The sequence below is a fragment of the Mirounga leonina genome, unplaced genomic scaffold, assembly GCF_011800145.1.
Source record: "Mirounga leonina isolate KUSES-001 unplaced genomic scaffold, KU_Mleo_1.0 Mir_101609, whole genome shotgun sequence".
Taxonomy (NCBI): domain Eukaryota; kingdom Metazoa; phylum Chordata; class Mammalia; order Carnivora; family Phocidae; genus Mirounga; species Mirounga leonina.
In genome coordinates, this window is record NW_023270164.1 from 8,799,898 (window position 1) to 8,825,833 (window position 25,936).

General features: G+C 43.8%; 1 protein-coding gene across 1 annotated transcript in view; it reads right to left on the minus strand.

The window, feature by feature from the left end:
* The window catches only part of EFHC2 (EF-hand domain containing 2), a 201,076-nt gene that overhangs the window by 9,766 nt on the left and 165,374 nt on the right, over positions 1 to 25,936 (minus strand). The window contains exon 14 of the mRNA XM_035003389.1: positions 6,943 to 7,048. Within this exon, the coding sequence (XP_034859280.1) occupies positions 6,943 to 7,048 (106 nt within the window). The remainder of the gene's footprint in view (positions 1 to 6,942; positions 7,049 to 25,936) is intronic.

Sequence of the window (25,936 nt, forward strand, 5' to 3'; positions counted from 1 at the left end):
TCCTTTGAGTGTGCTTTGTATGTACATTTCCTACTGGAACGTCACTAGTAGAGGGATTTAGCCAGCTCTGTCCCCTGGGCGGGGCTAAAGGCTTAGTTCAAGCCTGTGGACTGGCTTCCTATGATTGCTGAATAGTGCTAACTTCAGGATTCCCCATCACTGTGCTCCCTGTTTCAGAGAGATGCCCTGCCTTTCCAATCCCATGTCTGGTGTGCCAGACCAGCCTCCAACTCAGCCCCTGGTTGGCTGAAGCCACCGGTCCTGTTCCTCTTTTCTGGCCCCTCCCTGATCGCCCCATACACTGCAGGTAAGCAGGTTAGCCTGGGAAGGTGGCCCAAATCCCTACCCCGACCATCCATCCTGTCCATTAACACAGACACAAACGAACTGGTGTTAAATCTAGTACTGAGGCCCGCTCACTTTTCATCAGCCAGGAAGTCTCTTTTCATTCCTCAGTAAGATCCCAAGTTAGGGAAGAGATAATGTTCAGCACAGGAGTATAAAGCAATCCAGCTTCCAAGTGGTGGCCGGTACTGGTAACTTCTAGAGAGCTGTTCATGGCATCACAGGAACTTCAGCCAGAGCTAGCCTGTCTGGCTCCTACACTGGAGGGAACGCGCAGCTGCCCAACCCCTGGCCTCCACCCTGGCCACGCTTCCACCCCGGAGCTCAGCCTGCCATCCCTTCTTCTCAACAGAACTCGAATCCGTCACGTCACACTCAGGGCTAGGTCACGTTCACGGCCTGGTGGATCTCATCCTGAAGTCCCACTTGTGACTTTTTGGCTGGGACAACTTCCCCAAATGTTGGCAATCTCCAGAGCTCCAAGTGAGAGGTGTTCTGTGTCCAACTGGGCCCCCACAGACCTACACAGCTGGTCTGGCTCCTCCCTGGCCTCTCCCAGCATTAAATGCTCTCCTGTCAATGTCCCGCCATGGGCATAAGATCAGGCAGTGACAGGGGAGCAGGAGTGTGGAGGGGGCTGTACCACACTGCCAGGCCCCCAGTTGATGCCAAGAACAATCAACAAAAGCTTCAAGGACAGTAAAAGCAAACATAAACAAGTGGGACTGCATCAAACTAAAACATTTCGCCACAGCAAAGGAAACGATCAACGAAAAAGCAACCTCCTGAATGGGAGAAGAAATTTGCAAATGATGTACCTGATAAGGGGTTAACATCCTAATTATATAAAGAACTCATAAAACTCAATATTAAAAAACCAATCTGATTTAAAAAAATTGGCAGAGGACCTGAACAAACATTTTTCCAAAGAAGACACCCAGATGGCCAACAGGTACATGGAAAGATGCTCGACATCACTCACCATCAGGGAGATGCAAATCCAAATCACAATGAGATATCAGCTGTCACCTGTCAGAATGGCTTTTATAAAAAAGATAAGAAATAACAGTATTGGCGAGAACATGAAGAAAATGCACTGACGGTGGGAATGGAAATTGGTGCAGCCACTGTGGAAAACAGTTTGGAGGTTCCTCCAAAAACTAAAAACAGAGCTACCCTACGATCCAGCAATTCCACTTCTAGGTATTTATTGGAGAATATGAAAACATGAATTAAAAAAGACATATGTACCCCTATGTTCACTGCAGCATTATTTAAAATAGCCATGGGGTGCCTGAGTGGCTCAGTTGGTTAAGCGTCTGCCTTCGGCTCAGGTCATGATCTCCAGGTCCTGGGATTTAGCCCCGCATCAGGTTCTGTGCTCAGCAGGGAGCCTGTTTCTCCCTCTGCCTGCCGCTCCCCCTGCTTGTGCGCTCTCTCTCTCTCAAATATTTAAAAATAATAATAAAATAAAATATACCCATGATATGGAAACAGTCTAAGTGTCCATCAGTGGATGAACAGATTTTTAAAAACTGTGGTATATATGTACAAGAGAATATTATTCGGCCATAAAAAAAAGAAGGAAATCTTTCCATTTGCAACATCACAGATGGGACTTCAAGGGCATTATGCTAAGTGAAATACATCAGACAGAAAAAGACAAGTACAATTATGACTTCACTTATATGTAGAATCTAAAAAACCAACCAACCAAACAAAACAGAAACAGACTCATAGCTACAGAGAACAAACAGACGATCGCCAAAGGGGAGAGGGCTAAGGGGGGGATGGACGAAATAGGCAAAGGGAATTAAGACGTACAATCTTCCAGTTATAAAATAACTAAGACAGGGATAATGTACAGAAGGAATACAGTCAATAATATTGTATGGTGATGGATAGATGGTAACTAATTGGGTGACCATTTTGCAATGTGTATAAACCACCATGTTATACACCTAAAACTAATACAATATTGTATGCTAATTATTTTTAATAAAAACAAAAAACGAGCTTCAAGAACAATTGGTTGCCGAACTAGGATGTACCATCCAGGATCCCCTTGAGGAAGGACTCGGTGGCCCAGCTGCTGAGAGCCCTCTTCAGGGACTGCCTCAGCTACAGAGCTGTCTTGGCTGCAAAGAGTCACATTACCCAAGGTCAAGCCCCTTCCTAAAGCAACCCACAGGGATAAAGGCCAAGCCATTGTGACCCATCTCAGGACAGCTCTGAAAGGCCATTCTAGCTCCAGAGCTCTTTGTGGGCTGGCTCAACTGCTCCCTTTGCTTACTCCTGTGTCCTTCCTCTCCCTTCCACAGGTATTGATCCCAAGAACACTCCCAAATAAACCTCTTGCACATTAAACTCCACCTGCTTCCTGGAGAACACAACTTGTGTGGCAGGCTCTGACCCGAGTGTCTCCGGGCATTATCAGACAGGAACATTTAAGCACACTTACATGGTTCAGGAGATCCTGTACTTTTCAATACTGATTGTACTCTATCAACTATGCAATATCATGCTCAACCCATTCCCACTGAATATTTTCACATGAGATTATAGACTCGCTGGTAACATTCCCAAGCTATCTTATATCCTCTTTATGAAACAATAACAAGCTTAGGAATACCAGAGTGCTGTAGATTCTGAGATCTAGTTACGTTCTCATTATTAAGTTAAATTGGTATCATTTTATACCTATGTTCCTTTCTTTCTTAAACTGGCGAAAAAGAAATGGCCCCTTCCAAATGTCTCCCACAGACTGAACTGCTTCTAGGCTTGGTCAGCAGAGATGATAAAAGACCCAAAGAATTAAGTTCTCACTATATATGAGTAACAACTGGAAGAGCCCCCTGCTGAAGCAGGGGCCCTTCTTCTGATGCTACATTCCTGTTCCATAACTGGTCTCCTACCTTTAAGGATAGAATCACTGATCTTAGCCTTGGAAGGTGACTGCTCAAGGCCTAGCCCCCTCATTTGAGGAAGTAAGACCTCTCCATTTTACAAACAATAGTAATAGCTAACATTTAAACCCTTTATTACAGGACAGATGTGGCGGTAAGTGTCTCACGTGTATCAACTCAATCCTCATAACCACACCGATGGAAGTACTATTCTTTCTTTCTCTCTCTCTTTTCTTTTTCTTTCTTTTTTTTCCTTCCCTCCTTCCTTCTTCTTTCTCTCTCTCTCTCTTTCAGAAATGTGCACACACACACACACACAGAGTGCAGGGCGGAGGGGCAGAGGAAGAGAGAGTCCTAAGCAGACTCTGCACTGAGCACGCAGCCTGACTGGGGCTCAATCCCGTAAGCCCAGAGCCAAAACCAAGAGTTGGAAACTTAATCGTCTGTGCCACCCAGGTGCCCTGGAAGTACTACTCTTATCTCCATTGTTGAGGGGAGGAAACCTGAAAGGTTGAGTGACTTGCACAAAGTCACCCAGTTAGTCAATCACAGAGCTAAGGATGTGAACTCAGGTTCATGTCCCAGTCACAGAGTATGCAAGGGATGAAATGGGGGAGGGGTGGCTAAGGTGAGAGTAGATCTTGGGCTTTCCCACGGAGTGATTCCTCTTGCAGTGTGGGTGGTGATCCTTCTGTGGGCCCTTAAATCAATTTAATGGCTCACAAACGACATTCAAAAGAGAGAAAGAAGGGGTGTGGGGGAGGGGAGAAAAGGAAAAGAGGGAAGAAAAGAAAGGAAGAGAGAAAGAAAGACAAGATGGCACTGCACCACCTGTAGTCCAAATAGTACTGTTTCACGAAACTTTGGTTCTGCTGTATCTGTGCATGCTGGGTTGCTATGAAAAAAGTCTTTAACTGTGGGTTGTCGTACCCAAAGGTCATTAAATTTCATTCAAATTCAATCATCAGGAAAATAAAAATTAATAAGCTACCATGCTTTCAGAGGCAAAAATGTAAAAACAACTTGAAAGCCTATCAACAAAAAAATGGATAAATAAATTATTCTCTATCCATATTACAGCTATTAAGGAATGGCTCAGGTCTATACATATTAAACTAGACAGATTGCCCATGACGTAGCATTAAGTAGGAGAAACACACCGCCGATAAATGCATGTGGTAGGATTATATGTTGTACAATCAGTGATGAAGCCCCCAACATACAGGTGAACATTTGGGTGGTGGACTGGAAAAGGAGGGAAGTAGGAACTAAGGAAAAGTACAACAAAGGCAGCTGCCATCTAGCCAGAAGCAGGGTGTACATCATCCAGAGCGCCAGAGGAAACAGAGGACATGAGCAAATCATCCAAGTCAAGAGGAATTTAATAAAGTGACTATTTACAAAGTTGTGGGAAGCGTTGAGGAAAACCAACAGGGGATCCCCCAGTCCCTCAAGGACTATAGCAACAGGGAGCCAGTGCCACCACCTGGGGCTGGAGGGGCAAGTTACTGGAACCTGGAGTGGTGAGCAGCTATATGCAGGAGGCAGGCCATCCATGGGAACCAGCAGGGAGGGAAAGGATTTCTCTCTCCTCCCACCCTCCACTCTCTTGCTGGAACATCCCACTGGCCAACCCAACTGGAGGCCAGGAGGCTAGGGGACCCGCTGATGCAGCCCATCAAGGTTAACTGCCCAGGACTCAGAGTAGGAGAGAGGGGGCTGGAGAAAAGTCCTAATGGGACAAATGGATGATATCCAACACAGAATACTATAACATTAAGTGAGAAGGTAGAATAGAAACTACATCTACAATTTTTCTTTTTACATACAACATTAAATATTTGCATGGATGAAAATTAAAAGGTTGCCAAATGACAGTACTGATTTGCTTTTGTGATGGTATCTTGGATTTTAGTTTATTAAATCCAATATGTTCAATAATAATTACATTAAAAAAGAATATATTTTTTTTATTCTTCGCAGTAAAACAGACCTGAGTTACAAGTCTTGACTTGCTGTTTCTCTACCTTCCTCATCTCTAAAATGGGGATCAGGAGAGTACCTATCTCATAGGGTTGCTGTGAGGATTTAACCAGCTAGTAGATTTTCAGGCCTTAGGGTAATGTTTGGCACAGAGTAAATGCTTTAAGTGTTTGCAGTTGTTATGGTGACAATGTGATATCAAGAGCCTCCCAATGGGTCTACCTGTCTCCATGGCCCTTCTTCAGAGCAAGCACCCTTAAACGGTACACCTGATCACGTTGCTCTCTTCCTTGAAGTCCGTCCATGGTCTCCAGATCTTGCAGGACAATACTCAAACCTCACCCTTGCCGGTATCTCCAGCCTTACCCTCTTCCACTCCTCCCTTCGTGCCTTCATTCCAGCCACACCAATTCCTTCTGGTTCTGCACAAGCACCATGCTGTCTGTCCCCTGTCCCAGAGCCTCTGTTGGGAATGCCTTTTCCCTACCATGCCACTTCCCTCCCTTGCTGACTCTTCCTATTTGTCACTGAAATTTCAAGAAGACTTCCTGTCCCCGCTCCCCCATCCCGCCAACCCCAACAGCTTCCTCCTATTCCTTTCCATCCCATGCAGTCCGTATTATGCCATACTCCAAATCATGAGTGTATTGATTCAGCCATCAGCAGGTGCCTGCCCTGCCCAGGAAAGGTAGCAATAATGACCTTCATCTCTGGACCCCAGCACGGAGCACAGAACCTGCTGAGAGTGGGTATTTAATTCATGATTTGTCTGAGAATTAAATTTATAAATGAGCGAGTTATGTGACCCAATGTCACTCAGCTAAGTAAGTGGCAGAGCCAGAATTCAACCCGAGTTATGTCAGACTCCAAAGGCCACCCCTATCTCCCAACCTTCTGGAAGTTCTAAGGCTGCCTGCCACTCCAGAAGAGTTGCATGCCTAAGGGAACTCCCCAGGGGCACTAGACCAGTTCAGGCCAGAATGAGTTGGTCAGCGGAGACCGGGAGTAATAAATGCCTCCTTTCTGGGAGTAACCACATGACATTTGCTTTATCAAGGGACTTTCCCAAGAAAATCAATTTCTGGAGCATGTTAAAATATAAACAAACCGCCATCCACCCACCCACTCCTTAAAGACAATTGGTCCAAAGAGATCTTAGAGAATTCAGACAATTCCACAATGTTGAGAGCACCACCCGATCACATGAACTTTGTTTTCCCTAACCAAGCATTTTTCTACTGAATTTTTATTTTAAATTTGGCTCCTCTGTGAAATGTGCATCCCCATCCTATACTGTTTCACCCAAGGCAAACCTGTATACACAGCCACAGACGTACTGGGGATTCTTGACCTATGCACCATTTGAGATTTGCTCTCGTGGCTCACGATGATGTTAGCAGAATCCCTTGATAACAGTGTTTATATCTATTTATAACTAACCTATTATCCTATTTTCCATATAATTGGATGCGACTGAGTTTAAAAAAAATTCAGCTGCAGAAGAAAAGTCATGCTCTTATAGAGCAGATGTTCACTCAGCATGGAAAGTGAATTAGCCTTTAACACAAATACCCAGAAATACATCAGCGCTTTTTCCAAAAGCACTGGCGTTAATGTTTTATGCTAAAAAATAATTTTTAAGATAAAGGATATTAAAAATGCAAGGGAGGTGGCCAGAGCTGGTTTTTAAGACAGGTGTTAATTTTACCTCTTTCATGTATGACAGTGCTTTCACTTCGGGCATCGGATTCATTCTCCAGTTCAGGGCGCAGAAAAATGACTCATAATTTATTTGTTCTTTACTGTCTTCAAACCTGAAAATATCATTATAATATATAATTTGACTCAATCTACAGAATTCAGGACCAAAATGTCAGCTTAAATGCTACCAGGAAAACATAAAGTCAGGTTATGTTTTAATGCCTGATATTTTTCTTATTTCTTACTAGTTTTTTTTTTTTTATCAGATTCTAACCCTCAAGAGAGTGAACTCTCTGCGAGCAGAGATCACACACAGCTCATTCACCACAGTGTCCCCAGCACCTAGATTCATGCTGGCATTTAGTAGGTGCGCAATAAAGATTTGCTGCAGTTGCCACAGAAACAAATGAGCTTATTCAGTAACTGAGACTATTTTGTTCAGAGTATTTGCGGGCCCTCTTAATTTAATATGGTTGATACTATAGGTCAGTGAAACAAAATCTCCTTGTGTTTCTTAAATGGCATGCCTTTTAAATTTTTAAGGGGAGCCTAGATTCATTGCGTCTATGCAGTTATTTTTAGGAAAAATAAAAGGTATCTTTATCATTTATTACGTAGCCATTGAAAGGGGTTATTTAGGGGGCACCTGGGTGGCTCAGTCGGTTAAGCTTCTGACTCTTGATTTCGGCTCAGGTCATGATCTCAGGGTTGTGAGATGGAGCCCCGCGTCGGGCTCTGCGCTGGGTGTGGAGCCTGCTTAAGATTCTCTCTCTCCCTCCCCCTATGCCCCTCCCCACCTCTAAAAGAAAAAAAAGGAGGGGGTTATTTAGATCCACATATGCTGTCATGGAAATATGTTCATGATATATTGTTGAGCAGAAACAAGATTACAAAATAGTATGTAGAATTATGATCTCACTTGAGGTATATATTTATATAAAAAGGCACAGTGGCGCCTGGGTGGGTCAGTCAGTTAAACATCTGACTCTTGATATGAGCTCAGATCTTGATCTCAGGGTCATGAGTTCAAGCCCTGTGTTGGACTCCACGCTGGATGTGGAGCCTACTTAAAAAAAAAAAAAAAGGCATAGAAAAATTCTAGTGACAATACACTGAAGTATTAAAACAGTTATCTCTGGGAAGAGAGACTGCTTTTTGCTTTTTGCTTTAGACTTCTCTGTATCATCTGAATTGTTTTAAATTCATAAGAAAAAATACTAAGCCCATTTTTCACTTAAAAGAAAACATTGGCATAAATTTAACCTTAACCATAATAGAGTTTTGGCCATTAAGACCCAGTAATTTCAAACACAATTGATGGAATGACCTGAACACTAAGTGAAATTCTTCTTAGTATAATACCTCAATGTCACCTAGTCGTAATTGCACCACACTCTGCCAATTTTTAAGGCTAAACATATATTGATCATGTCAGACCATTTTTTGAAGGCCAAGACCAAGGCCAAGACCATTGTTCCCAGCACCCTGCCAGGATTCCTGCCCCACTCAGGACCTCCAACTCAACACTCCCTCTCCAACCGGCAAGTGAGGTGCACAAGATACTGTGGCAAGGATGACAAGGGGATAATTACTTAAAAGAAAACCTGGTGATAATAAACGTAGGAAAATAACATACTCATAACCAGTCAAAAGACTTTGTTTTTCCTCAGGAGTAAAGAAAATAATAGCTCATATTTATAAATGAATATAAATTAGCAGTAATAAGTTAAATGTTACAAGATGAAGTCACATAGACTTGTCAATCTAAACAAAGTAGAATAAACAAGAGTGATCCGAAGAGGAGAAGGGGAATTCGGTTCTTCTTTTGTGTACATTTTCTTTGGCCGAGGATTCTAGGATACAACTCCAATATGCTGCCCCCTACCACTGTTTATCCTCTGGATTTTGGCTCACTCGTCATTTGAACTCCTTGAAAGGACATGCTCTGTTTATGGAAATATTTGTAGCCAAAATGCTGGACCATTATGTCTTTTATTTGTGTGTGTTTTGGGAGAAGAACTAAAACTCAGTCAATTAAAGATGTTTGGTAAAAAACTTTCCTCTAGCATGGAGCCTTGAAGACAAGTATTCCCTAATACTCTGAGTAGGAGCTGAGGTCAGAGAATGAGATCATGTAGGGCCTTTGACTTTCATACTGAGGAAAACTAAGAGCCACTGGAGCATATTGTACACAGAACAGTTTTGGGATCTCCGTTATATCTTCCAAAGATCAGGCTCACTGATATATTGAGAAGGGAATGCAGGCGCAGGGCCAAAGTGGCGGGGCAGTCAACAGTCTTCTGCAGTGATCCAGAGTAGGCATAATGGCGGCCTAGATGGCAGTGGGGGCAGCGGAGGGCAATGAGGAGTGGTCAGTTCTGAATATATATATATATATATATATATATATATATATATATATATATATAAAGATTTGTTTTAGAGAGAGAGAGCAAGCGAGCGAGTGGGGGGAGGGGCAGAGGGAGAAGGAAAAAGAGAATCTCAAGGAGACTCTGCGCTGAGTACGGAGCCCAGTGCGGGGCTGGATCTCATAACCTAGAAATCATGACCTGGGCCGAAACCAAGAGTCAGATGCTCAACTGACTGAGCCACCCAGGTGCCCTGATTCTAAATACATTTTGAGTGTAGGATTCCTGAAGGATTGTACACAGTGTGACAGAGATAGAGAGACAGACAGACAGAAACAGAGAATGCATGGACTCGGGACAACTCCAAGGGTTCTGCTTGACCAACTGGAAAAATACAGCTGTCCTAACTGAGATAGGAAGGACGGCAGGAGCCATAGGTTGGGGAGAAAAAAATCAAGAGTTTTGTTTGGATATGTTCCATTTTGATGGGGAGGGGGCAGCTGGACATAAGAGTCTGAAATTCAGGGAAGAGGTTTGCGTTGAAGATAGAAATGTGGGAGCCATTAGCATAGAGATGGTATTGAAAGCCACCAGACCAAGAGACTGGATGAGATCACCAATGAACTAAGTTTCTCTATCTGTTCCTACAGTACAGAATTTAATGGTCAGTAAGTTCCCATTACATCAATTACAGGAAACACTTAATTCCAGAGGTTTCAGAAGTATAATATCCCAATAATTTGGGAGCCAATCAAAAGATTACCAAACAGATAGGATCACATCAGACTTCACCCCCATATACAATCCACTATCCAGTCCTGTGGGTTCTACCACCATAGCATCTTTTTCTGGGGCACCTGGGTGGCTCAGTTGGTTGAATGTCTGCCTTCGGCTCAGGTCATGATCCCAGGGTCCTGGGATCAAGCCCTGCATCGGGCTCCCTGCTCAGGGGGGAGCCTGCTTCTCCCTCTCCCTCTGCCTCTCTGCCTGTTTGTGCTCTCTTTCTCTGTCAAATAAATGAATAAAATCTTTTTTAAAAAATCTCTTTTTCTCTACCTCCTCTACTCTCACTAATTCCAAGCCACCATCAACTCTTACATGGGTTACAATAGCTTTGTAGTTTGGTCTTACTGCTTCTATTCTGACCTTTGCTGCAGACACATCCTCCACCAAAATGAACTTTCTAAAACATAGACCAGATCAATAACTTCCTTGCTTAGAGCTCTCCAATGGCTTCCCAATCCACTTCGAACACAAGCTGAACTCCCTATCAGGGTTTATAAAACCCTATGTAAACTGGCCACTGCTGACTTCTCTGATCTCATCTGAAAACTCTCTGTTTGCAACATTCCAGGTGTACTAGTCTTCTTTCTGTTCTCTGAGCATGCCAAGATTGTTCCCAGAAATGCAAGGCATTTGCACCCTCTGGTCCCTTTGTCTGGAAAGTCTCCATTCACATGTTGCTTCTTCAGAAAGGCCTTCCTGAAGTTCCTCTTGCCTAACCGAGTCCCCCTGCCTAAATCTGCATTTGCCCTGGATGATGGCAATTGAAACTTATAGAAAAATTTCTGGAATCACCATTGGAACTCCTATTATCATACGTTGTTACCAATAAGTCTTATATCATGCCTACCTGTTACCCCTAGGCCCCTGGCCTTCTTCCCTGCCCAACTCGTGATAGGTCAGACTCAACACATCTAAACATTTACCCATTTCAAAGGTTATTTGAAAAGAATATTCCTGAGTCAAATGATATTCAGGAAGGATCAAAAGCTGTAAATGGAAGAATACACAGCTTAGAAATGATGTATAAAATTTTTCTGAGGAAAGGGGTGCCTGGGTGCTCAGTCAGTTAAGTGGCCGACTCTTGGTTACAGTTCAGGTCATGATGTTGTGGTTGTGAGATCAAGCCCCTTGCCAGGCTCTGTGCTCAGCGAGAGTCTGCTTCAGATTCTCTCCTCCCTCTCCCTCCCCCTCTGGCTCATGCTCACACTCTCTCACCCTCTTTCTCTCTCTCAAATAAATAAAAATCTTAAAAAAAAATTTTTTTCTGAGGGAAAATGTTTGAAAGATTTGATCTTTCCAAAGACCCAGAGTCAGGCTTCAGGGAAGAGTTGAGCTAATGTGGTATAATACTCCAAGTTTTTATTTTCAGTTCGGAGGATCTCAATGGATATGGAAATCCTGGCAAAAGGAGCAAGGGAGAAAAGAACAAAGAATCTTTCAATTAATAGGGATAAAACTAGCCAATGCTTCTTGGAAGAATTTTTTGCTCTTGGGAAGTGGACAGGGTTGCAGTTAATAGTGATGGATTGATCACAAAATATATTTATCTCCCTTTCCCACCAAAAGCTCACCAAAACGACAATAAAGGAATAAAAATAAGTAATAACCCACAATGACAATGATCGCTAGAGGAAAGACAACAGTGGACAAGAATCTTCAAGATCTTTTGCATGATGGAAAGAAGACAGAGGACTTGTAACTGACTTGGCAGAACTGAGGAAGGGAAGCTAAACTCTAAATGTCCGGAGGCAGGGGCCACTTAGAGATTAGCCAGTGTAGCCCACAAAACTCCCAAGATGCTCAGCAAATGCCGACTCCAGGTGCCAATAGAGGCAGGGACATGGTGTGGGATGGAAAACAAGGGCTGTTTCAAAGCCTGAAGAAAGCAAGGGCAGCTAGAGCCCCAAGTATCTTTCTCTATACTGTCCTCTTCCAGAGAAATCCAACTAAAAGAGCTTCAGTCTGGGGGGGATGGGGGGCTGAAACATAATGGAGGGCAGAGGAGAGCATTGCACACTGAACTTGAGCCTCTCAGCCCCTTTCCTTCCCCTTTCCCATTTCTAGAACACCAATAGCCATGCTTTAATGAACCTCCTTTCCCTCATTCCACCATCCCTCCTATTGCAGCAGGAGAAGATAGGATTCTTCTCTTGATCCTCTGAATGGTCCCAGAAAGACCTCCAGATTCCAGCTTCTGGGGATCACCTCATGAAAATGAGGGCTACGAGATGGACTTGTGCAGTGAAACCCACCAATCAACAAGATCCACCCCCCAAATCTTCCAATAGGAAGGACAGAAGCCAAAGCAGCAACAGGAAAAAAAAAAAAAGGAATCAGAAAAACAACTACAATTCAGGTTGCAGAAGGAAAGAGGTGAGATAAGAGTGATATATTATATCCATGAAAAAAGAACAGAAGACTACCAAAAAGGATCATTCAGACTAAAATGTGCTCTTGGAATAAAACAAATCTGATAGTAGTAAATAGACCCAGTAGAAGAGGTAGAATATCACTTTGAGGAAATCCCTTAGTAAGTCTATCATAGTAACAAACAGAAAATTGGGGAAAGAAGAGATCCAAGTCTGGGACATCCAAAATCTTAATGACAGGAGTTCTCACAAGAAAAAAATGCAAATGGAGGGGAGGAAATTACTAAAAATTAATGGAAAGTTTCCTTTCCATTGGACAGAGTCCCCAGACCAGAAGGGCCAATAAAGTGTTAAATGGGGGTGCCTGGGTGGCTCAGTCATTAAGCGCCTGCCTTCGGCTCAGGTCATGGTCCCAGGGTCCTGGGATCAAGCCCCACATTGGGCTCCCTGCTCGGCGGGAAGCCTGCTTCTCCCTCTCCCACTCTCCCTGCTTGTGTTCCCTCTCTCGCTGTGTCTCTCTCTGTCAAATAAATAAAAATCTTTAAAATAAATAAATAAATAAAGTGTTAAATGGCCACACACACAAGACACACAAGGCCCTATCAGGAACTTCCAGAACACCAGGAACAAAGAGAAGCTCCTAAGAGCATCCAGAAAGAACAATAATGGGAATCAGTGGTATGTTAAATTCTCAAGCATCATAATAGGAAGTTAGTAGTAGTATCTAAAAATGAGAAACAGAAATAGCAGTATGTGTGTGCTATTTAAATGTTGATGGAAGGGCGCCTGGGTGGCTCAGTCGGTTAAGTGTCTGCCTTCGGCTCAGGTCATGATCCCGGGGTCCTGGGATCGAGCCCCACATCGGGCTCGCTGCTCTGCGGGGAGCCTGCTTCTCCCTCTTCCACTCCCCCGCTTGTGTTCCCTCTCTCGCTGTGTCTCTCTCTGTCAAATAAATAAATAAAATCTTTAAAAAAAAATGTTGATGGAGATAGTGAGAAGGGCTGAGAGAGGCTGCTTCTTGTGAATGGGTCTGGGAAGTGGGGAAGGATGCGGCTGGAAACTACCCTTGTTGGAAGAAACTTTTTAGAATTATTTGAGTATTTTTTACTATGAGCATGTATCAGTTTGACATAAATATAAATTTACAAAGCATAAAAAGCAGATGAGAAACCTTGAAACACGCTTTTCAGGGCAGTACACTCGTACAAGTCAGGCTTGGAAAGGAGGGTGCGTCACTAGTTGGGAGCACGCTGGGGAGGAATTAAGTCTCCAGTCTTCCTCCCTGCTCCAGAGTTCTGCACACAGTTTCCTCCCCCAGACCACATATAGATAGTATTGAAAGCCGCCAGACCAAGAGATTGGATGAGATCTTAGAGACCATGGCCTCTGAATCATATAGAAAATGTAGCTCCTTGCTTCGGGGTCATGCTGTGCTCCTGATCAAAAATGTTAGCCTCCTGATTCTCCACCTGAATGCCCTACTTTGCTCCTCTCCAAATGACATTTGGCTCTTGCTAAGACTCTGATCCATGGTCAAAGGATGAAGATTTGCCACTCTGGAGGAAATTCTCTTGAAAAGGCTGTGAAGGCAATTCCAAAGAAGAACTTTCTATGGTGATATTGTTGAAATCAGTGCACACTCTTCCAGGGTGACTGCCCTAAAGGGCAGCACTAATTCTGGCTTTTAAGTGTTTCTCTGCTTGTTAAAAAGTCAGCCTCCTTACTTAAAGTCCCAGCTCACAGTGCTAAAGTGTTTTCCTAAAACCTCCATAAATTCTTCTTTCCCTTTGATACTTGGGCAAGCCACCATTTCCTTCCCTACACAAAGTAAGGGACATGTTTGTGGAGGAAGAGGGAGAGAAAGTAATGTTTCTGGTTCCTCTTTAGAAAATCACCACCCCCAAGCAAGCTTCTCAATGCCTTGCTAGGTGTGAGTTCTTAGAAATGAGGCAAATGTGTCATTTGACGGGTACTTGGGCTCCCCCTCCCAAAAATGATGAATGGCTCGAAAACTACAGAAGCCATCTATCTCCTTGCCACAGGGAATAAAGCTGATCTGCTTTACTTGCCCCATCTATGGGGGTAAACGGTGTGGCAGCAGCTGTATTTGGTTGAAGAGTCAGGTGGCTTCCCCCTCTGCTGCAAAGGCTGTCTCGTAACATAGGGGAATGGGCTGGGCTGTGTGACCAGGGCTGGAAGGGAGGGAGTGCAGTGAAGACACATTTTTTTTTTTTTTTTTGAGAGAGAGAGAGAGAGAGAGAGAGAGAGGCAGGAGGGGGGGAGGGGCAGAGGGAGAGAGAGAATTTTAAGCAGTCTCCACGCCCAGCATGAAGCCTGACTTGGGGCTCCATCTCACGATCCTGAGATCCTGGCCTGAGCGGAAATCAAAGAGTCAGATGCTTAACCAACTGAGCCCCCCAGGCGCCCCTGCGAAGACACATTTTTGACTCACACGGTTAGGTTTGGTTTCAGTGCATTACCCAGCAAACCCAGGGGCGCACACTTGAACACCTGGTCAGATTCTTAAAGACTGGACAGTTGAGAAAAAAAAGTAGAGCTCTGTGCCACTGCATCAGTTGGTCAGAAAAACTCAGAGCTGACCAGGTGGCAAGGCTCAAGTTGTGAATGAGTAGCTCTGGTTATCTCTGGACAGCCGGGCCTCTAAATTCCAATTCTCATTCCAGCACACAACTTCTTGGTGAGGTAGGTCACAGCAGCCAAACCCAGATCGTACCCAGGGTTGATGCTCTGTTGGTCCACATGGGTTTGGAATTTTTTTTTTTTAATTTCTTAAAAACTACAAATCACCTTATGTTTGAAAACAGAGGAAGCATCTGGGAGGTGGGGCTTCTCTCTGCAGACTTCCCAGGGCACCAAACACCACAACAGTAGCAGCCACATGGCCTGACCCTTATCCCTCGGCCCCACTGCCAGGTATTGTTGGGTGAAATCACTGGAGTCCAAACCATGCCTCTGGGAGGAGGGGGGCAGGGGGCAAGGCTGGGGAGAGTGTAATGAGATGATTTGAAAGCCCTGTAAACTTTTTCCATTTTAACTGATATTTCTGGAGGAGGCACCAGCTCTCTCGGGAGGCCAGTTCTAAGGCATTCCATGGAGCCCAAAGCCAGCTGTAAAAGGCCAGCTTGGGGCAGAGCTGCTGGGGAAAGAGTTGTGCTTGGATTTCCAGTTGTTCCAAGTGTTGATTCATAAGGCCACAATTAGGGGAGGAGGCTACCTCTTTACTCCCCAGTCCCACGCGGAACACGGAATGGAATGACCTCAGAATACTCTCCACTTCCTAATGGTTTGAGAAGCAGAATTTCTTGCTTATTGATACGGAGGAAACAAACATTAAAAATCCAAAGTGAGGGCTCGGAGGGTTTGAGTCCATTTACAAGGATCACATGGGTGGGAGGCAGTAGGGTTGACAGAGCTCGGAGGCAGGTCTGGTGGATGTCCAGCCCGTGTTTTTCTCCTCGCTCCCCTGCCCCCCAGGGTACTAGCACAGGACAAGTCTCTGGGGCTGCAAAGATCGAGACACAGCCCCGATTCCCAGGAGCCCAGATAAGGACAATGTAGGAAGTTCTCATTCCGTTAGAGAACCATCTTGGCCTGCAGCATGCTCCCTCAGTGACAGAGCCTTTTTACACCTCAGCGTCTGCACTTATAAAGCAAGGAATCATGCCTATCCTCAACTAGAATGTACCTTTTAATATGTTCAAGGATTTACAAAATATCCTAGGGCCCTTGGCACTATGTCAATATGGAGTGTCAGTCCGACCTTTAATGTATTACCCGTGACTACGACTACTTAGAACATTTAAGTCTGATGCTCTATGCATTAGCGAAATGAATTGGACTGGTAAGTATGGTGAGTTCATACCAGCTACCACAGCGCAAACTGGAGGGGGGCTCAGGTGACCGGATGTGAAAAGGTTTTGAAGGCCTGCTCCCAGCTTGAGTTGTGCTAATAAGGAAAAGCCCTAACTGAATCACAAGAAAAATGGGAATGCAGTAGAGGAAACGCTTCAGAGTGAAGTGAGGGGCTAGGAAAAACATGTGGGTAACAATCACGGCGTGAAAGGAACCGGCCCACTCTTTAGCCATATTGTTTCCCGTCTCCCGATTTCAATTCACACAGCGGGGCTATCCGGCTGCTCCATAGCTGTCCCATTGCATCCCGTGGCAGGTAACCCTGGCCCTGGGCAGAGCGTGCACAGACCCGAGACAACGGACTCCGGGCCTGCCTCACAGGAGATGGCAGACGTCAGAGGGGCTCTGGCTTAACATGCCACAGGAGGGCTGTGCAGAAAGAGAGTCTGGTCAAGGCTCTGGAAAGCCCTGTGGAGTCTGTAGGGAACAATAAGAATGCAGAACATAAATGTAAGCTGCAGGCTGATGGGTCCATTAGGAATTAGGGCCGTCTTTGAAAGGAATCTGTGGAGATGATGCAAAACACCAAGCATGTGACCCAAATCGCGGCAGGGCAGATTGGAGGGAGAGGGGACTGGGAATGAGACATTTTCTAATCTGACTAGTCTGAAGTTTCCCCTCAGTGAGGAGCAGGGTCACTGCACAATTAGAGGCAGAGTTAGACTGAACATAGTCTGCTTAGCAACTCAGAGGGATGACCTCCACAAAGCTAAGCTGGGCTTGGAGGCGGATGCGCGCGGAGCCTGGGATGTCTTCGAAGTGAGTCGCAGAACAGTCTTTCTGCCTTTCATGTCAAATCGTAAAGGCGAAGACAAAACAGTCTGCTGAGAAAAGGAGAGGATGATGACTTGGTGGCCTCGGTGTTAGAGAAGAAACATCTAGGTCCTCCAGAGGCCAGGCTCCCACATCCCTGGACTTTCCAGGACAACACATCTCTGGGGCAATAAGAGATAATCTAATAAATATCCGCAGCTTCCTGACTGGAGACAGCTTAATGTGTGAAACGCTTTCAGATCCAACTGTTTGAAAACAAGGCTTCCTCTACATAGGACACAAGTTTCTTCCAGTTCATTTCTAAGTCAGAGTGTGTGGTCTATCGTCCCTGACTTCAACTTCTCTCCTAGGCCCCAATCACCACTTAGTACCAGGTGCTGCACGGAGTACTTTATATATGTTATCTCAAGTCACCCTCAGAACTGCCAGGAAGTAGGTATTATGTCATTTCAGAGGTAAGGAGTCTGAGGTTTGGGCAGGTCAAAAATCTTGCACAAAGGCACCTGGGTGGCTGAGTCAGTTAAGCATCTGACTCTTGGTTTCAGCTCAGGTCATGATCTCAGGGTCATGGGATCGAGCCCTGCATCAGGCTCTGTGTTCAGCAGGGAGCCTGCCTGAGATTTTCTCTTCCTCTCCCTCTGCCCCTCCTGCTTGTGTGCATGCTCTCTCTCTCTCGCTCTCAAATAAATCTTTTAAAAAAAAATCTTGCACAAAATCACACAGCTTGCAAGTGGATTCAAAGAATATAAGAGACAAGTCAGGGGTGAAACTGAGAAGATTTGACAACCCACTGGTTGTTTATAGGTGGTAAATCAAACAGGTTGAAAGCAGGTCTCTACATCTGAATGGATCAAATATCAAGTCACGAATCTTCATTACAAGGTAAGAAACAAAAAGAGAAACACAGGGTTGTGAGAACCCTTTGGAGGAGATAATCCCTGCCAGCCAAGCAAATCTAAGAGGGCTTCATGGATAGGGTGCTACCTGAAATGGGTCTTAGAAGAAAAGCAAGCTTTCAGCAGGTGAAGAAAACTGGAAACTATTTTCTACTGAAGAAACAGCAAGAGAAAAGGCAAAAAAAAAAGTGGGAAGCAGGAGGTATACATGTGAAATGCTAAATAGCTCATGTGGAGGAGCACCTGGGTGGCTCAGTCGGTTAAGCATCTGACTTGATTTCAGCTCATGTCATAATCTCAAGGTCGTGAGATTGAGCCCTGCATCAGGCTCTGCGCTGGGCCTGAAGCCTGCTTAAGATTCTCTCTCTCCCTCTCCCGCTGCCCCTCCCCCTGCTCATGCTTGCTAAATAAATAAATAAATAGCCCATGTGGCTTTGGGAATGTGACGACTGAAGAAACCGGAGTCCTAGGCCTATTTCATCTCAAGTCCTTTACACCAGGATGACCTACTTATCCTTCACACTGATGCCAGTAAATAAAAGCAAGTTGAGCTGATAGTCCAGAAAATAACCTGAGGTCAATCCAATGCACACATCTGGCCCTCCTGAGTCTCCTTCTGATGCTTCAAGACCCTAGCTCTCCGCATGGCATTTAGTTTTATCTGTTCCTTTGGTCTCAGATGAGGATGCCCCACTCCAGCCCCTGCTTGAGAATAATTGCTCCAACTGACAACCCTAAGCCTCCCAATGGAGAAGGGGGAGATGGTGTTCAAAACTCATGATTTTGGTCTTCCCTTAAGGAGCAAAGAGATTTACAGAAAGTTTGTGAGTGGAAGAGCAGCACTATGACATTTTTGTTCATGGAGGGTATTAACCTGCTGTATGTAAAGACAGATTTAAACAGTTAGAGACTGGTGGAAGAAAGACCAACATGGAGGCCCTGTAACAGTCAAGAAGAAATGTGGGTCATAACTAGAGTGAAGATAGTGGGAATGGAGAGGAAAGTGGGAAGACAGTGGGGATGGCCAGGAATAGGAAGGAGGTAGGATTGTCAAGACATTCTTATCTACTGGCTATTTGTAGACAGTAATTCAAAAATGGTTAGAAGGAGGGGATGTACATTTGAAAGGTTCAGGGACTAAGTCACAGCTCTTCTTAGAAGACTGTGTGACTTTGGGCAAAACACCTCATCTCTCTAAACCTCAGCATCCTCAGATAAGGTAAGAGGCTAATAGTTGTAGGGGGCGGAGCAAGATGGCGGAGGAGTAGGAGACCTGGATTTCGTCTCCTCTCAGGAATTCAGCTGGATAGGGATCAAACCATTCTGAACACCTACAAACCCAACAGGAGATCGAAGAAATGAAGAGCAACAACTCTCTCATCAGAAAAGCGACCACTTTCTGGAAGGTAGGACGTGCGGAGAAGTGAATCCCAGGCGATATTCAGGAGGATAGACGGCGGGAGAGGGGCCTCCGTCGGCCGCTTCTGGCAAGTGATAGAACCACGGAGCACAAAATCGGAACTTTTAAAAGTCTGCTCCACTGAGGGACGTCACTCTGGTGGCTAAGCGGGGGGTGGAACCCTCCGGGACAGTGTGGTCTCAGGACCCTCGGGGTCACAGAAAGACCGGGGGTGCCTGAGGGCGGCAGAGCTCCCAGGTATCCGAGCGGGGAAGCCGGCTGCAGAGGCGGAGCCCAGGCGCGGGCTCTCAGCTCGGGGTGGCCAGAAACCGTGATCCGCGGCCCAGTCGGGCCCCTGCTCCTCCAGCAGGGACCCAACAAGCGGCAGATCCGGGGAGACTCACCTTCCTCCCCCGGGAGGAGCCGCGCGGGAGTGCACTGCGGGGATCTGCTGGGTTTGGAGACTCCACCCGGGATCCGGTGCCAGAGATAGAGGCGCGCGGTCGCAGGCCGGGCGAGCACGGAGTACGGCCGGAGACCGGGAAGACAGGAGTGACTGAGTGCTTTTCTCTGGGGGCTCACTGAGGAGCGGGGCCCTGAGTTCTCGGCTCCTCTGGGGTGGAGATTGGGAGGCCGCCATTTTCACTCTCCGCCTCCAAAGCTGTACGGAAAGCTCGCAGGGAACAAAAGCCCCGGAGAGCAAACCCGAGCAGATTACTTAGCCCGGACGAGCAAGGGCGGGGCAATTCCGCCTCCGGCAGAGACATTTGGAAACCACGGCAACAGGCCCCTCCCCAGAAGATCAGCGAGAACAGCCGGCCAAGACCAAGTTTACCGATCAATGAGAACGGCAGAACTGCAGCGCTAGGGGACTACGGCACATAGAATTCATGGCTTTTTTACCATGATTCTTTAGTCTTTCAAAGTTAATTTTTTTTAAACTGTCTTTTTTTTTATTTTTCTTTTTCCCTTTTTCAACCAACATCTTATCAATCCCTTTTTAAAAAAAAAAAAAACGTTTTTATTTTTCATTTTTAGAGTCATATTCTATCCCTTCATAGTAGTTACCCATATTTTTGGCTTATATAGATAAGTTGTTCTCTCTTTAAAATTTTGAGATAGTTTCTTCTAACAGATTAAAGTATACCCTAAATCTCTAGTATATGGTGCTTTCTATTCCCCTGCGTGATCACATCCTCTCCCTTTTTTTTTCTCTTTTTCTTTTTTCTTTTTTTAAATCCTCTTCTTTCTTTTTTCAAACAACTTCTTATCAATTCCTTTTATAACATTTTTTATAATTTCCATTTTTACAGTCATATTCCATCCCTTCATCATATCAACCCTTATTTTTGTACATATATAAGTTTTTCTTTCTTTAAAATTTTGGGAGGCACTTTCTTCAAAAAGACCAAAATACACCCCAAATCTAGTGTGTGGTACTGACCTATATACCATATAGATCATATTTGATCACATTCTGGTTTTCCTTTTGTTGTTGTTGTTTTGTTTTGTTTGTTTTTGTTTTTATCTTTTTTTTTTTTTTTTTTCTTTTTTCTCTCTTTCCCTTTCTTATCCCACTGCTTCAGGTCTTTTCTGATTTGTTTAGAGCATATTTTCTGGGGACGTGGTTACTCTGCTAGCATTTTGTTCTCTTATTAATCTATTCTCCTCTGCAAAAAATGACAAGACGGAAAAAATCACCTCAACAAAAAGAACAAGAGGTAGTACCGACTGCCAGGGACCTACTCAATATGGACATTAGTACGATGTCAGATCTAGAGTTCAGAATCATCACTTTAAAGATACTAGCTGGGCTTGAAAAAAATATGGAAGTTATTAGAGAAACCCTTTCTGGAGAAGTAAAAGAGCTAAAATCCAACCAAGTAGAAATCAAAAAGGCTATTAATGAGGTGCAATCAAAAATGGGGGCGCTAACTGCTAGAATAAATGAGGCAGAAGAGAGAATCAGTAATATAGAAGATGAAATGATGGAAAATAAAGAAGCTGAGAAAAAGAGAGATAAACAACTACTGGATCACGAGGGCAGAATTCGAGAGATAAGCGATACCATAAGACGAAACAACATTAGAATAATTGGGATCCCAGAAGAAGAAGAAAGAGAGAGAGGGCCAGAAGGTATAATGGAGCAAATTATAGCAGAGAACTTCCCTAATTTGGGGAAAGAAACAGGCATGAAAATCCAAGAAGCACAGAGAACCCCTCTCAAAATCAATAAAAATAGGTCAACTCCCCGACATCTAATAGTAAAACTTACGAGTCTCATAGACAAAGAGAAAATCCTAAAAGCAGCTCAGGAGAAGAGATATGTAACCTACAATGGTAGAAACATTAGATTGGCAACAGACCTATCCACAGAGACCTGGCAGGCCAGAAAGGACTGGCAGGATATATTCAGAGCACTAAATGAGAAAAATATGCAGCCAAGAATACTCTATCCAGCTAGGCTGTCATTGAAAATTGAAGGAGAGATAAAAAGCTTCCAGGACAAACAAAAACTAAAGGAATTTGCAAACACGAAACCAGCCCTACAAGAAATCTTGAAAGGGGTCCTCTAAGCAAAGAGAGACCCTAAAAGCAACATAGACCAGAAAGGAACACAGACAATATATGGTAACAGTCACCTTACAGGCAATACAATGGCACTAAATTCCTATCTTTCAATAGTTACCCTGAATGTAAATGGGCTAAACGCCCCAATCAAAAGACACAGGCTATCAGACTGGATTAAAAAACAAGACCCATCGATATGCTGTCTGCAAGAGACTCATTTTAGAACCAAAGACACCCCCAGATTGAAAGTGAGGGGGTGGAAAACCATTTACCATGCTAATGGACACCAAAAGAAAGCTGGGGTGGCAATCCTTATATCAGACAAAGTAGATTTTAAACCAAAGACTGTAATAAGAGATGAGGAAGGACACTATATCATACTTAAAGGATCTATCCAACAAGAAGATCTAACAATTGTAAATATATATGCCCCTAACATGGGAGCAGCCAATTATATAAGGCAATTAATAACAAAAGCAAAGAAACACATTGACAACAATACAATAATAGTGGGGGACTTTAACATCCCCCTCACTGAAATGGACAGATCGTCTAAGCAAAAGATCAACAAGGAAATAAAGACTTTAAATGACACACTGGACCAAATGGACTTCACAGACATATTCAGAACATTCCACCCCAAAGCAACGGAATACACATTCTTCTCTAGTGCCCATGGAACATTCTCCAGAATAGATCACATCCTAGGTCATAAATCAGGTCTCAACCGGTACCAAAAGATTGGGATCATTCCCTGCCTATTTTCAGACCACAATGCTTTGAAACTAGAACTCAATCACAAGAGGAAAGTCGGAAAGAACTCAAATACATGGAGGCTAAGGAGCATCCTACTGAAGAATGAATGGGTCAACCAGGAAATTAAAGAAGAATTAAAAAATACATGGAAACCAATGAAAATGAAAACACAACTGTGCAAAATCTTTGGGATGCAGCAAAGACAGTCCTAAGAGGAAAGTATATAGCAATACAAGCCTTTCTCAAGAAACAAGAAAGGTCTCAAGTACACAACCTAACCCTACACCTAAAGGAGCTGGAGAAAGAACAGCAAATAAAGCCTAAACCCAGCAGGAGAAGAGAAATCATAAAGATCAGAGCAGAAATCAATGAAATAGAAACTAAAAGAACAGTAGAACAGATCAACGAAACTAGGAGCTGGTTCTTTGAAAGAATTAACAAGATTGATAAACCCCTGGCCAGACTGATCAAAAAGAGAAGAGAAATGACCCAAATCAACAAAATCATGAATGAAAGAGGAGAGATCACAACCAACACCAAAGAAATACAAACAATTATAAGAACATATTATGAGCAACTCTATGCCAGCAAATTAGATAACCTGGAAGAGATGGATGCATTCCTAGAGATGTATCAACTACCAAAACTGAACCAGGATGAAATAGAAAACCTGAACAGACCTATAACCACTAAGGAAATTGAAGCAGTCATCAAAAATCTCCCAAAAAACAAAAGCCCAGGGCCAGATGGCTTCCCAGGGGAATTCTACCAAACCTTTCAAGAAGAATTAATACCTATTCTTCTGAAACTGTTCCAAAAAATAGAAACGGAAGGAAAACTTCCAAACTCATTTTATGAGGCCAGCATTACCTTGATCCCCAAACCAGACAAAGACCCCATCAAAAAGGAGAATTACAGACCAATATCCCTGATGAACATGGATGCAAAAATTCTCACCAAAATACTAGCCAATAGGATCCAACAGTACATTAAAAGGATTATTCACCATGACCAAGTGGGATTTATCCCTGGGCTGCAAGGTTGGTTCAACATCCGCAAATCAATCAATGTGATACAATACATTAACAAAAGAAAGAACAAGAATCATATGATCCTCTCAATAGATGCAGAAAAAGCTTTTGACAAAGTACAGCATCCTTTCTTGATCAAAACTCTTCAGAGTATAGGGATAGAGGGTACATACCTCAATATCATAAAAGCCATCTATGAAAAACCTACAGCAAATATCATTCTCAATGGGGAAAAACTGAGAGCTTTCCCCCTAAGGTCAGGAACGCGGCAGGGATGTCCACTATCACCACTGCTATTCAACATAGTATTGGAAGTCCTAGCCACAGCAATCAGACAACAAAAAGAAATCAAAGGCATCCAAATTGGCAAAGAAGAAGTCAAACTCTCACTCTTTGCAGATGATATGATACTTTATGTGGAAAACCCAAAAGACTCCACCCCAAAACTGCTAGAACTCATACAGGAATTCAGTAAAGTGGCAGGATATAAAATCAATGCACAGAAGTCAGTGGCTTTCCTATACACCAACAACAAGACAGAAGAAAGAGAAATTAAGGAGTCCATCCCATTTACAATTGCACCCAAAACCATAAGATACCTAGGAATAAATCTAACCAAAGAGACAAAGGATCTGTACTCAGAAAACTATAAAATACTCATGAAAGAAATTGAGGAAGACACAAAGAAATGGAAAAACGTTCCATGCTCATGGATTGGAAGAACAAATATTGTGAAGATGTCAATGCTACCTAGAGCAATCTACACATTCAATGCAATCCCCATCAAAATACCATCCACTTTTTTCAAAGAAATGGAACAAATAATCCTAAAATTTGTATGGAACCAGAAAAGACCCCGCATAGCCAGAGGAATATTGAAAAAGAAAAGCAAAGCCGGCGGCATCACAATTCCGGACTTCAAGCTCTATTACAAAGCTGTCATCATCAAGACGGCATGGTACTGGCACAAAAACAGACACATAGATCAGTGGAACAGAATAGAGAGCCCAGAAATGGACCCTCAACTCTATGGTCAACTCATCTTTGACAAAGCAGGAAAGAATGTCCAATGGAAAAAAGACAGTCTCTTCAACAAATGGTGTTGGGAAAATTGGATAGCCACATGCAGAAGAATGAAACTGGACCACTTCCTTACACCACACACAAAAATAGACTCCAAATGGTTGAAAGACCTCAATGTGAGACAGGAGTCCATCCAAATCCTAAAGGAGAACACAGGCAGCAACCTCTTTGACCTCAGCCGAAGCAACTTCTTCCTAGAAACATCGCCAAAGGCAAGGGAAGCAAGGGCAAAAATGAACTATTGGGACTTCATCAAGATAAAAAGCTTTTGCAAAGCAAAGGAAACAGTCAACAAAACCAAAAGACAACCGACAGAATGGGAGAAGATATTTGCAAATGACATATCAGATAAAGGGCTAGTATCCAAAATCTATAAAGAACTCATCAAACTCAACACCCAAAGAACAAAGAATCCAATCAAGAAATGGGCAGAAGACATGAACAGACATTTTTCCAAAGAAGACATCCAAATGGCCAACAGACACATGAAAAAGTGCTCAATATCGCTCAGCATCAGGGAAATCCAAATCAAAACCTCAATGGGATACCACCTCACACCAGTCAGAATGGCTAAAATTAACAAGTCAGGAAATGACAGATGTTGGCGGGGATGCGGAGAAAGGGGAACCCTCCTACACTGTTGGTGGGAATGCAAGCTGGTGCAGCCACTCTGGAAAACTGTATGGAGGTTCCTCAAAAAGTTGAAAATAGAGCTACCATATGATCCAGCAATTGCACTACTGGGTATTTACCCCAAAGATACAAAAGTAGGGATCCGAAGGGGTACGTGTACCCCGATGTTTATAGCAGCAATGTCCACAATAGCCAAACTGTGGAAAGAGCCAAGATGTCCATCGACAGATGAATGGATAAAGAAGATGTGGTATATATATACAATGGAATATTATGCAGCCATCAAAAGGAATGAGATCTTGCCATTTGCAACGACGTGGATGGAACTGGAGGGTATTATGTTGAGTGAAATAAGTCAAAAAGAGAAAGACATGTATCATATGATCTCACTGATATGAGGA